This window comes from Tursiops truncatus, chromosome 6, assembly GCF_011762595.2.
Source record: "Tursiops truncatus isolate mTurTru1 chromosome 6, mTurTru1.mat.Y, whole genome shotgun sequence".
Taxonomy (NCBI): Eukaryota; Metazoa; Chordata; class Mammalia; order Artiodactyla; family Delphinidae; genus Tursiops; species Tursiops truncatus.
The window spans coordinates 110,363,211-110,377,809 of record NC_047039.1 but is presented as its reverse complement, the minus strand read 5'-3'; the positions used below and the strand labels follow the sequence as shown (position 1 = coordinate 110,377,809).

The 14,599-nt window shown below is 39.2% G+C and overlaps 1 protein-coding gene across 19 annotated transcripts in view; it reads right to left on the bottom strand.

Moving 5' to 3' along the window:
* NUP214 (nucleoporin 214) overlaps window positions 1–14,599 on the bottom strand; it is a 137,251-nt gene that overhangs the window by 75,427 nt on the left and 47,225 nt on the right. For all 19 annotated transcript variants that reach the window (XR_012332238.1, XR_012332239.1, XR_012332240.1 and 16 more), the window contains 2 exons: window positions 14,278–14,439; window positions 12,031–12,130 (listed from right to left, as the gene is read on the bottom strand). Coding sequence is in view for 15 of the 19 variants with exons in the window: in XM_033858887.2 (XP_033714778.1) it covers window positions 12,031–12,130; window positions 14,278–14,439 (262 nt within the window). In the remaining 4 variants the exon portion in view is untranslated. The remainder of the gene's footprint in view (window positions 1–12,030; window positions 12,131–14,277; window positions 14,440–14,599) is intronic.

The following is a 14,599-nucleotide window of genomic DNA, read 5'->3' as shown; positions in this document are numbered from 1 at the left end:
TTCTTTAAATGACATTTGGGTCTTTAGCATAAAAGTCAAAGCAGCGACCTGTAATCCCAGGAAAAAATTATGAATATTCAGAAGTAGATCCTTTTCTTATCTGGAGACTCAGCCGTCTGCACCTCCTCCCCAACACCCACCGCCATTCCGGACCACGTGGGGACTTCCTGATTCTGTTTTCCAGGCCTGAGAAAATGTTCAACAGGATCTATGGGATGTATATGATCTGGCTCAAAGAAGAGACCTCAGCTTCTCACAGCAACCAGCCCTGGGAGCCCAGTGCTCACGATGTCAGCACACAAGAGTCAAACATACCACGGTTCCGTTCCCGACCTGCACTTCTGCTATGGTATGAAAAGTGCATCCAGTGTGTGTAGAAAGAGTTCTCACCATCTTTTGTTACCCCTGCACACAGTAAGCAGGGAACTGTTATTTCAATAATTACTTAGTATTAATATGTGATGGAAAAAAATCACCTGTTTAACGCAAAGCTCTATTCTTGGCTCCTGGGAGCAATTCTTTCCATCAATCTATCTGTCCTCAGCGCAGAGCTACTTTGACCAGTATGCATAGGAATAGCAATTATAGGACCTGGTTTTATTTTTCAGAACTCTCATTTAGGGAGAATTAATAATTTTCCATTGAAAGATTAACTTGGAAGAGGAAAGACAAAAATAAGCCCATGCCTCATAGAAAAAAATTATCAAACATTTTAATAATCTTACAGTCACCTCAGGATACTCTCCTGGAATAATACAGGAACCTTCCCAAACAAACTTTATTAGATTCAGAGAGAAGAAAAAAGGCAGTTATTTTCAATGAAACAGAACCTCTTTATTTTCCTACTGAAGAGAGAAGGAGCTGTAAGTGTGTGCCTCTCTGAAGAGACACACCCCTGTTCCCCTGAGACGCTCCACCAAACAGGTGCGCAGGGACACTGCTCCCTCATCTGCTGACTCTCCAACGAGAAAAGGAATGTGTGAGTGAGATGCCGGGACTGAGAAATCCCTGGGCGGACACAGCAGACTTAGGTGGAAAAATGGCTGCAGCTCAGGCGAGTCACGAGGGCAATGAAAATCTTGCACGCTTTCTTAAAGATAAGCAAAAAATAAACTACAAATAAAAAGAAAAGCAGCAGTTCATCCAATTTTAGAACATTTTTTGCACCCTAAACTTAGTTATGACATGACGGTAAATTAAATCATGGATGAAGCAGACTGAGTGTAATTATTGTTCTATTTACTTGTGATAATGCTATAAATCTCTTGGGTGTCCTAAATCCCCAAACACACAAAATTAGGATTCACAGTACTTACACACCGGGCCATATGACAACCCGCAGAGAAATGCTGCTCAGTGCCATCAGCTAACAAACCTACTGACTAATCGGACCCACGATGATCCAAGAGCACAAACAGAAAAGAACAGTGTACTACCAAACAAACGTGTTCAAAGACCTGTGCGGGACTGTGAACCAAAACAATGGAAATCAACAGCTAGCAATGTTCAAGAGAAGATGGAAATGCTAAACTTGGAATTGTCCTATTTTGGAGGACTGTATTCTACTTTCTAGCAGTATGGACCTGAAAAGAGATCACTGGAAATCCATTTGAAATGTTCTGTTCCACAGCTGAAAGCAGAAGCCAAAGGACCACAGGCAGAAAATGGCACTGTCACATATATTTACTACATGAGTCTACAAATGACATTTATACTACTGCCAACACTAGGGCACTGCTTTAGAAAGGAGGAATGGAGTTACACAGGTCACTAAGAGTAGTAAAATTAGGTTCTTGGAGAAAAACAACTGCAACCGAACTTAAGTTCTCCGACTTTCCATTACCCAGACCATCCTGATAAAAGTTAATACACAAGTGGAGGTGAACATATCAAGTATGATAAACATCAAAAAATGTCACAACAAACCTCGTTCAAACACTGCCTTGAACACAGGAAAGCCATTTTTTGGTCTTTTTGCCACACCCTATCAGCACTGCCTGCTGACATAGGCAGGCTAATGCACACATTCTAGGGCTGTGTACTCTACACACCATGATAAAATTGAGTTGTTAAGATTGTGAAGCATTAAGATGTTGCCTAGGCCCTTTCTTAGTGGTCCCTTAAACTTTAATGAACTTTAACAAGGCAAATATTCATACTATTGTTGTGAAAGGGGCCAACTACTCATTCTTCTACCTATTTCAACATTTTAAAGAGCTTAAAAAACAACAGACCTGGTTATGTTTTATTTTGGTAAGTCTGATTCATTATCATGTACATCTTTTTATAAATTCACATATGACACAGTGGATCTAAACTGTGAAAGCTGCTAAAGTTAACTATTTAATGAACTATGAATTTTTTGTAATTATTTAAAGGGGAAGCAAGTAAGGGGACAGGACTACTTAACAAGAGCAACTGAAGAAATAAATCAGGAGAGAAAAAGAAAATAATAGAAGATACTGAAAACAAAACCTCTCAGTTCATTTTTTCACCTATCAGACTGTAGTAATCGTAAAGTCTGATAATCTTGGCAAAGATATGGGGAACCAGATTGTCACACACTGCTTGTGGAAAGGAGAAATTGGTATAAGCTCTACTGAGAGAAAGTTGACAACAATTGTAAGAATTATATGTATGTATATACACTCACATATATGGATATCTCCTTTGCCTCAGCAGTCCTACAACTGAGAATTTATCCAACAGATATGGCTGCAAGCATGCAAAATTATCTAAGTGTCAAATTGTTTTAGCATTGTTGGTAACAACATAAGAAGCACATCCCTGAATTATCAGTCAGTAGAGGAAAAAAAGCTATCAGTTCACTTTTAGGTGTTTCCTATGTCTTGTTACCACCAACTACTGTGCCCTATTGGTAAATTTTATGTCTCTGAAGACTCAAAGGCTTTCCAAAATATCATCTAAAAGTCTGCTAAATCAAACTGTAGTTTTTGCACGCATGTCTAGGTGCCAAGTAACTTAAATAATGCAAGTTGGAACTGCATTACAGCTTTAAAAAAGACCTATATTAAATATGGAAACAGGATTCTTAAGAATTTATAATGACATGGAAAAATGTTAACAATTAAGTTTATCTGCCCACACCATGCAGCTTGCGGTATCTCAGTTCCCTGACCAGGGATTGAACCGGGCCACGGCAGTCAAAATGAGGAATCCTAGCCACTAGAGCACCAGGGAACTCCCTCCAAATTTTACTTTAAAAAACTAAATTTTCATGGAATAAAGATGAAGACACATGCAAACAGTGATTAAACATTTGCAGTGGGAATAAAGGTAATTTAAATTTTGTTCTTTTTTAACTATCTGAGATTTTCATACTATCTACAATGAACATTTGTAGTAAGAAAAATAAAAGAATGAAAGTTTTTTTTAAGGTTATGGTAATTACTATAGTTATTATTTTTAAAGTGGGGCAACATCTTTAAGTCAGTGAAGGAAAAAAACTGTCAACCTAAAATTCCTTACTTAGGAAAAATATCTTTCAAAAATAAAGATGAAATAAAGACTCTGGAATACACACAAAAGATGGAAGAATTCAGATCTAAACCTGAAGAAATGTTAAAGAAGTCCCTGAGCAGAAGGAAAATCATACCAGATGGAAACCTGGGACTGAACAAAGGAATGAAGAACACCGGAAATGATAACTATATGCGAAAAGAAAAGATATTTTTCTTCTAATTTAGTTCTGTTTAAAAGATAATCACCTATTTATAACAACATATCATGGGATTTATAACATAGGTAGAAGGAAAATATACAACAATAGCACAAAGGTGGGGAGGGGAGAAATAGAAGAATACTGTTATAGATTCTTTTACTATATTTTAACAGTATAATCACACTTGAAGATAGACTGTGATAAGTTAAAGATGTGTACTATAAACCCTAATGCAACTACTTAAATAACACACAGAGGTATAGCTAATAAGCCAATGAAAAAGATAAGAGAATCATAAAAATATCACTAAATCCAAAAGGCAGAAAAAGAGGAAAATGGAACACAGAACAAATGGGACAGACAGAAAACAAATAGCAATATAACAGATTAAAACCCAAACATGTTAATAATCACATTAAATGTAAATGACCTAAGTACTCCAATTAAAAGTCACAGACTGTCAGATTGGATAAAAAAAAAAAGATCCAACTACATGCTGTCTACAAGAAACCCATTTTAAATATAAAGACACAAGATAGGTCTAAAATAGAAGGAAGGATAAAAAAGCTATACCACACTAGCACTAAACAAAGAAAGCTGGACTGGCTACATTAACATAGGAGAAAGTAGATTTCAGAGCAATTAATCTTACAAGGGAGAAAGAGAGTTATTTTGTAATGACAAACTGGGTCATTTCATCAAGAGTATGTAACAATCCTAAACATTTATGTAACTAATAACAGAATTTCAACATGAAGCAAAAACTGATAGAACTGTAAGGAAAATAAATCCACAACTATAGTTGAAAATACCAACATCATTCTCATTAACTGATGGAACAAGCAGACAGAAAATTATCACTATCAACCACCTTAACTTAATTGACATTTATGGAACACTCCAACCAACAAGAGTAGAATACATGTTCTCTTCAAGAGCACACAGAACATTTACCAAGATGATTGATATTCTAGGTCAGGGACTGGCAAACTACAGACCAAAGACCAGCTGCCTGTTTTTGTAAATAAAGTTTTACTGTAACAAACCCATGCCCATTCATTTACAGTTTGTCTACAGCTGCGTTCAGGCTGCAATGGCAGAGTTGAGTAGTTGAGACAGAGACTATATGTCCCACAAACTTAAAGTATTTACTATATGGCCCTTAAAAAAAACCCTTGCTGATCCCAGTTACGGGCCATAAAAGAAGTCTGAATAAATCTAAAGAATTCAAGTCATACAAAGCATGTTCTCTGACCACAATAATTAAATTGAAAATCAATAACAAAAAGATATTTAGAAAATGTCCAGTTATTTAGAAACTACATAACACACTTTAAAATAATCCATAAGTATAAAAAAAAAGTATTTTGAACTGAATGAAAACGAAAAATAACATATACAAAATCTGTGGGATGTAGCCAAAGCAATTCTTAGAGGGAAATTTACAGCACTAAAATGCCTGTATTAGAAAAGAACAGTCTCAAATCAATGACATTAGCTTCTACCTTAAGAAACTAGAAAAAAGAGTAAATAAAACCCAAAGTAAGCAGGAAAATGAAATAATAAAGACCAAGTAAAAAAGTAATAGGAAAAAAAAATCAATGAAACCAAAAGCTGGTTTCTTTGAGATCAATAAAATTGATAAACCTCTAGCTAGACTGATGAGGTAAAAAAAGACACAAATTACCACTAACAGGAAAGAGGGAACTAAAATCATGAATTCTATCCACATTAGAAGGATGATAATCAGTGACTATTACAAAAAATGTCATGCCAATAAATCTGACAACTCAAATGAAATGAACAAATTTCTTGGAAGACACAAACTACCAAAGTTCACTCAAGAAGTGGATAAGCTGAATAGTCCTATATCTACTAAAGAAACTGAAATTTCCAAGCCAAAATGACTTCAGTGGTGAATTCTACCAAACACTTAAGGATGAAATAATAACAAATCTATATAAACTCTTCCACGAAACTGAAAAGGAACACTCCCCAACTCATTCTGTAAGGCCAGCATTACTCTGATAACAGAATGAAACAAAGATATTACAAAAAAACAAAATCTACAGACCAATATCGCTCATTAAGACATGAAAAAATTCTTAACAAAATTTTAGCAAATTGAATCCAACCATATATTAAAAAAAAGGACAATACATCATTACCAACAATTGGTTTAACATTAGAAAACCGATCAATCAGGCTTCCCTGGTGGCGCAGTGTTGAGAGTCTGCCTGCCGATGCAGGGGACACAGGTTCGTGCCCCAGTCCGGGAGGATCCCACATGCCGCAGAGCGGCTGGGCCTGTGCATCTGGAGCCTGTGCTCCGTGGTGGGAGAGGCCACAGCAGTGAGAGGCCAGCATACCGCAAAAAAAAAAAAAAGAAAACTGATCAATCTGACAAGGGCACCAAGACAATTCAAAGGGGGAAAAGAAAAGAGTCTTTTCCGCAAATGGTGCTGGGACAACTGAATACCCACATGCAAAAGAAAGATGTTGGACCACAAAGTCACACTATTTACAAAAATTAACTCAAAACAGATCAAGGACCTAAATGTGAGAGCTCAAACAATAAAACTTAGAAGAAAACACAGGAGTAAATCTTTATGATCTTGGATTAAGCAATGGTTTCTTAAACACATACCTATATGTAAGACACCTACAGCACAAGCAACAAAAGAAATAAATAAACTGAATTTCATCAAAATTAAAAATTTTGTTGTTCCAAAGGACACTATCAAGGAAGTGAAAACTATGCAAAGAATCGGAAAACATATTCACAAATCATGTATCTGATAAGGGACTTGAATCTAGATTACATAAAGAATATGACACCTCAACAATTAAGATAAATAACGCAATTAAAAAACAGGCAAAGGATCTAATAGACATGTCTCTAAAGAAGATACAAATGGCCAATAAGCACATGAATAGACTCCCAATTATCATTCATTAGTCATAAGGGAAATGCATATCAAAACCACAAGGAGATACCATGTAACACCCATTAGGATAGCTATAATCAAAAAGATGGACAATAACAAATATTAGTGAGGATGTGGAGAAATTGGAACCTCATACATTGCTAATGGGAATGTAAAATGGTGCAGCTGCTTTGGAAAACAGTTTGAACTACGTTTAGCTCAAAAAGCTAAATGCAGAATTACCATATGATCTAGCAATTCCACTCCTAAAACATTACCCCCTGAAAGCAAGGACTCCAACAGATACTTGTACAAGAAGAGGCGAAACACCCAAGTGTCAACTTACAGATGAACGGATAAGTAAAATAGGGCATATGCATACAATGGAATATTATTCAGCCATAGAAGGAATGAAATTCTGACATACGCTACAACATACATAAATCTCGAAAATTTGAGCGAAATAAGCCAGACACAAAAGGACAAATACTGTATGCTTCTACTTATATGATGTACCTAGAACAGACAAACTCTTAGAGACAGAAAGTAGAATAAAGGCTACCAGACACTAGAGGGAAGGGGGAGTAAAGAGTTACTATTTAATGGCTACAGTTTCTGTGTGAGATAATGAAAAAGTTCTGGAAACAGATAGTGGTGAAGGTTACACAACACTGTAAATGTACTTAATGTCACTGTACACTTAAAAATGGTTAAATTAATAAATTTTGTTATACATATATTTTACAATTAAAAAAAAAAGCTTCCTAACTGTTCTCCCTGTTTCTACCATTCCTCACTCCAGTCCTTTTCATCTATTCTCAATATAAGAACCAGAAGCTTCCTGCTAAAACCATAGGTCAAGAGAACTATCTGCATTTATCAAAGCTCATAGAGTTTTACACTAAAAAAAAGGTGAATTTTACTGTGTGTTAATTACGCCCCAATATTTTATTTTATTTTTTTTTGCGGTACGCGGGCCTCTCACTGTTGTGGCCTCTCCTGTTGCAGAGCACAGGCTCCAGACACACAGGCTCAGCGGCCATGGCTCAAGGGCCCAGCCGCTCTGCGGCACGTGGGATCTTCCTGGACCAGGGCACGAACCCATGTCCCCTGCATCGGCAGGCGGACTCTCAACCACTGCGCCACCAGGGAAACCCACACCCTAATATTTTAAAAAACTGCTAAATGCTTTTAATAAAGGAAACATAAATCCGATCAGTTTGCTCAACATCCATTGGTCAGCCAGGTCCTGACCGAGGCTTACTAGATGTTACAAGACCTGTATCCTGGGCCCCGGCCCTGCTATCCCTCTCCCTCCAGCCACCAGTGGCTGTCTGGCTCCTTCCTGAACCTGCCAGACATGCTCTCACTACAGGCCTGGTGCTTGGGGCTTTCTTCCTTAGGATATTCATGCGACCTGCTCTCTGGTCTTTGGTCTTTATTCAAATGTTAAGTGTCAAAAGACACTGCAAGGCAAAATATTACATAAGACGGGAGAATCCAGCTTAATGGTGAAAGAAATACGGTCTGATATTTCTGAGATATTTTAGTCATTAGCCATGTATGAATAGCACCTTCCTTGTTCCTATTTAAAATTGCAACCCATGTCCAGACAACAGTCCCTAAACCCCTTCTCTGCTTTAATTTTCTCCATCATACCTATCACCACCTAAAATACTATATATTTTACGTACCATTTGTCTCTCTGTGACAAGGGCAGGGTTTGGGGGTTTTTGGGAATATGTTTTGTTAACTGCTTTATCCCTGGCACCTAGAACAGTGTGTGGCATACAGGAAATGCTCATAAAGTATTTGTAGAAAGAATGAATAAACGAATGCCAAAATTCCTGAAAGTAATGATCTATCCGGTGTGCTTTGGAAAAAAACCCAACCAACCAAAAATCCCACCGTATTTCTAACCTCATTCAGCCCTGCTTTCTTCATCCTCCATTTCCTGCCAGGTCTCTAGACATACTGGCCTTCTTTTACCTTCACCTCAAACATGCTCTGTCCTTTCCCAGGTCTGGGCTTTTACACATCCTGCACCCTCTGTTTATAACAATCTTCTCTCTACTCTGCCTGGCAGCTTCTGGTCACTGCTCAACTTTCAGCTAAAACACCTTTTCCTTCCCAACCTCCTCATCAGCCCCAGATTCAACCAGATGGCCTCACTGTGTGCCTTCTTAGCACCTTGTACATCTCCTTCATCCAACTCATTACACTGCAGTTAGAGAACTGTCGATGTAATGGGTCGTTTAGTGGCTGTCTTCTTGCTAAGATCTAAGTGCTGGGAAAGCGGGGATCTGGTATGTCTTACTCACGACTGGATCCCAAATACCCAGGGTGTTATCATGCTCATGGCAGACACCCCTTAGGAACCTGCTGAATCAAGTGACTGAGCACTGGAGAGGAGTCTAGATAGCCATGGGTTTGCTCCAGATAAACCCTCTTCCTGAAAACAGGAGGTGAATATAAGGGATGAGGCCAATGAACATAAGACATACCAACGGCAGAAATGTGTAAACTCATCTTTTTTGTTTGTTTGCTTTTGTTTTAAAATTTTTATTGGAGTACGGTTGATTTACAATGTTGTGTTAGTTTCAGGTGTAGAGCAAAGTGAATCGGTTATACATACCCATATATCCACTCCTCTTTTTTTATTAGATTCTTTTCCCATATAGGTCATTACAGAGTATTGAGTAGAGTTCCCTGTGCTATACAGCAGGTTCTTATTTAATTATCTATTTTATATATAGTAGTGTGTATATCTTAGTCCTAGTCTCCCAATTTATCACTCCCCCCCTTATCCCCTCGTAACCATAAGTTTGTTTTCTACTTCCATGACTCTACTTCTGTCTTAAGTTCATTTGTACGCTTTTTTTAAGAAGTCCACATATAAGTGATATCATATGATATTTGCCTTTCTGTGTCTGACTTACTTCACTCAGTATGACAATCTCTAGGTCCACCCACGTTGCTGCAAATGGCATTATTTTGTTCTTTTTTATGGCTCAGTAATATCCCATTGTATATATGTACCCCATCTGCTTTATCCATTCCTCTGTCGACGGACATTTAGGTTGCTTCCGTGTCCTGGCTATTGTAAACAGTGCTTCAATGAACACTGGGATGCATGTATCTTTTTGAATTATGGTTTTCTCCGGGTATATGCCCAGCAGTGGGATTGCTGGGTCACATGGTAGTTCTGTTTTTAGTTTTTTAAGGAGCCTCCATACTGTTCTCCATAGTGACTGTAACCAATTTACATTCCCACCCACAGTGTAGGACAGTTTCCTTTTCTGCACACCCTCTCCAGCATTTATTGTTTGTAGATTTTTTTTTTTTTTTTTTTTTTTTTTGCGGTATGTGGGCCTCTCACTGTTGTGGCCTCTCCCGTTGCGGAGCACAGGCTCCGGATGGCAGGCTCATCGGCCATGGCTCACGGGCCCAGCCGCTCCGCGGCATGTGGGATCCTCCCGGACCGGGGCACGAACCCGTGTCCCCTGCATCGGCAGGCAGACTCCCAACCACTGTGCCACCAGGGAAGCCCTGCCCTGTAGATTTTTTGATGATGGCCCTTCTGACCGTGTGGGGTGATACCTCACTGTAGTTTTGATTTGCAAGAAATGTGTAAGCTCATCTTATAATAAATCTCTTTAAGATATTACTCAGAAAAAGTTAAATGCAAAATTAAATATTTAAAATACACTTACCAAACTACTGCTTAAGAGAATCTGAAAGTAATTTTATAATGAATGTAATTCCCTCTCAAGCTTTCTTATTGGGGGAGGTGGTAAATACCAATTTCCACTTGTCAATTATGCTTAGATTCACCTATTATTCAACAAGTGGTTATTAAAAAGGAACTGCATTCCAGGCACCACTCTGGGCTTACGAGTTAAATAACTGCACCACAGTCCACATTCTGTGGGGAAAGGAAGAGATTTTCTTTGATTCCTTTTTAAGTTTTGTGTCTATTTTTCTTAAGTCAGAAAAAAGGGCAAACTCAGCACTGCTCCTTTAACAAAGCCCTTATCAATGATTAGCTCAGATGAACCCTGGAGGGAAACAAAGCCTGAGATAAGATAAAGGAAATCACCAATAGGTGCTTCTCACACATGGTTAACAGCTAAAATATCTCAGAAATACCAGACCATATTTCTTTCACCATTAAGCTGGATTTTCCTGTCTTATGTAATATTCTGCCTTGCAGTGGCTTTTCTTTGCCTACCCTACACTAGGAATCTGGCTATAATTCCCAAACTCTAATGCATAGTTCTTTCCCTTGAGAAGTTGACAACGACCACAAATGCCATCTTGGTCGAAACAGCATACCAAAGCTTCAAGGTCACTACAAGATAGGAAAGCGAGTAGGCTTGTTTTTGGCTGTTAGTATGGCCCTGAGATAACTAAGAAATTCCTGGCAGTGTTGATAAATGGACCAATGTGGAAAAAAGAGGCCAGTGGCCTAGTGCAGCAGGGCCACTTGATAAAGCCAAAACAGAACAGTGAGCAGACCTGGGGGCAGGGGAGTAGGAGAGAGCTAATGTAAACTGGAAAAAACACAGGGTCTGTGGCTGTTCATCTCACCACTGGACTAGTAATGGGCACCAGACTCTAAATGCCTGAATGACACTGGTTCTCACGATCCCTACATTCAGACTGAGGAAACGGCCCTCAACTCTTCCTTCTTCAGCCACGCTGAAGAGCTCCTGGCTACAAATACACAGAGCAACAGGGCACAAGCATATTCTATGAACCGTGCTGCCCAGAACAGTGACACGGAGTCAATACCTTGAATTCTAAACACAGATTCAGACTTAAGAAAAGTCAGCTCTGGCAGCAATGATCTGGCCCTCAGATATGGCAGGAAGTCAAGCTAGAAGTCTCCAAACAGAGCTGGTGCCTTTTAAAAGATTGTTTTTTCATACAAAAGGTATGAGAAACCTGAAAGAACAGGAATGCCTGGAGACAGGAAGGAAGGGAGGAGAGACGGTCAATTTCAAGATCATCACTGGGTTTTCAGAATCAACAGTCTGCATTAGAGTCGAACTGCCAACTCAGGAGCCCCAAGAGTATTAAAAAACAAAAAAAATCAAAAATCAAACCCTATACCTTACCTGACTTAGTAACTGTAATGTGTATCATATGTAGACTTACACGACAAACAGCATACTGAGTATATATCACCAAGACTTTGAAGGTTTATGAGGCAACTGCTACTGCCAGTTGAAGAGGACAATCTCCTGAAAACCCAACTGTGTACCCAAGATTAGCTGTCCACTCCACCCCTCTTATAACCTAAATTTCTGCAGGAAAAATAGGCACACTCTGACAATGGCAATGCTGCCCCCTGCAGGCAGTTCACCACTATTACAGAATAATTCACGGGCTTAAACACACTGAAAAGTAGTAACATACCCCATCGCTGCAGAGGGGGCTGTAGGATTATTCTTCAATTCCTGCACATTTACCACTTGAGGGACATTCTTCAAAGTTGATTCGGTCAAAGTACTGACAGCTATTTAAATAGAGAAGAGAAAGGCACATTAATTGCAGTAAAGGATCAAAAATTCTAGCCAGGTATAATGAATCACTAGGACACAAACTCAAGCAGAATGCACTTACTATATAAAGGAAATCTAGGTCGTCCTGCAGCACTGTGCTCAGCGGAGCATCTGGCCTACTCCACTCAGAAAAGTTACTTGGTGAAGCTTCATGCAATTTAAGCAAATGTACTAGTTTAGAAACAAGGAATTCCCTAGCCAGCTTTTATACAGTAGAGCTGAGATACCCGCCATATTGTTGGCTCGCCCTGGAAAAGGGCAGAAGGAGCTAGAGGATTAGTAGTGCTAGGACTAAGGGCTTCTGCCATCCATCATGCATTCATTCATTCAACCACTCTTTCGCATGAGCTTATTATTGTCGGACTCAGGTGCTGGGAATACAAAAAAAGGTCTAAAACATAGTTCCTTGTCTAAAGAAGCTCATGCCTTAGTGAGACAGACACGATGAATAAAATGTGAAAAATGAGGCCAAGAGGCCTGAATTAAGGAATGGTAACAGGGATTGACTTGACACCTACTTATCTATCTTAGGCTTGTCAGCTTTCATATCTCCTTTTTTGTGTCTTATAATTTAAAGCTGTGGCCCAAGACAATGATATTTCATAATTAACTATTAAGAAGGCCTAAGCAAAGCTCTTAGATCTCTTCCAACTATACTTTGGGCAAAGTTGAAAGCTGTAGCCCAGGTAGGACGGTGGGTCCATGGCAGCTCACTTCACTCCCTTGTTCAGAGAGGTAACCAGGGGACATCTTGCCCATGACCGCATGTATTTCATCCTTCACATTCAGAGGTGCCTACACCTTAGACATATTTGCTTCCAAAATGATAATAGACATCACACCACCTCCTGCTGAGAGTGGAATAATCCTAAATCCTGACAGATTTAAGTTTATAAATAACCAACTCAATCAGCTTTATTTGGGGCCTGTTCAGCACAATGCTAAGATTCTGCTTGGTCCAACAAATATTTAAAACATCAAAGGTTTCTTATTTTTTCAGACCGCTCAAAAGTGCCTTAAAAAGTTCTCCGGTTTTTGCTCTTTCATTTCTATTTTAGATGGCTTAATAAGTGTTTTAATATTTGAACTTTTCTTAGAAATCTTTATTATATAATGGTAATTCTTTTCTGTCTAAATAAAACCATCATGTTTTTTTAGTCTTTTAAAATTTTAGTCTAAATTGGTATGTGTTCTAAGCAGTTACAGAACTAAAAAATAATTTTATTCAGCTAAAACAAAAATATTTGATTTATAGCCGAGTTTCTCAACCTTGGCACTATTGACATTTTGGGGCTGGATAATCCTTTGTTGTGGGGTTGTCTTGTGCATTTAGGATTTTTTTTGCAGCATTCCTGGCCTCTACCCACTAAATGGCAGCAACACTGCCAACTGTTGGAGGGGAGACGGGTGGGGCAAATAGCCTCTGGCTGAGAACCACTGGCTTGTAAAGACTGATAGCTAGTGATAACTGAGGTCCCGAGGCGAACTACCTGTAAATCTTAATGCAGAAAATTACGGATAGCCACAAACCACTGACAAAATGCAAAAGCTGATTAGCTTCTTAGAGTTTTCATCTGTCAAGTTTCCATCTTAAATTTGCAGTCTTAAGAAAAAGCTGTACTACAATACGAAGAACACAGGGTTGGAGTCTGAGTTTTGTTACGTATTGGTCAGCTGCCCTTCACCTCTCCAAACCTTACATTACTCAAAAGCAAAATGGGCATACTTATACCCACCTCAGAGGGTGGCTGGGATCCTTCAGATACCATCAGACAACTCTAATGTTATTAGGTGATCTAACTGCGAAGATTAATTTTGGGCTTAAAGCAGACATTATTCCAAAGTAGGGATTAACAACGCCATCAAAAAACCCCACTGATCTCCCACTTAACTGAATGTGGCAGATAATACTGCCCCTTCAAAGGAAAGTTCCCGACTAAGTCTCTGCCTTCGCAGAGCTCTCTCCCCCAAAAGGTGAGAGACCTGTCACATCAGCCTTCTCTTCTGAAGGGCAGCAAAGAGAGCCCGCCATTTCTTGGCACCTGTGTCCTGGCCTGGGGCTCAGACAGCTCACCATCAGCCCCTGCATAGATGTTTTTACCTGGAGACTGACTGGCCATCTGCCGTCTCAGGGCTGCTGCAGCGGCCGCCTGGGGAGCAGAGATGGGGTGGGAAGGGCCAGGGGCGCCATGCTTCACGGTTTTTGTTGCAAGCATTGTGCTATCAGCCCCTTGGGGAATAATTTTGCTAGCAGGTGCAGACACTGAGGAAAAAAGATAAATTAAGTGAGAGAGTGGGTCAGAGAAGAAGAAAATACAAAAATTAAAATGGTAAATTCTCCATGTGTGGTTGCACGGAAAACGTTAAGATTAAAAATCCTTAAGCATTAACACAGGAAAGTACTGGCAACCTGACAGGCTGGC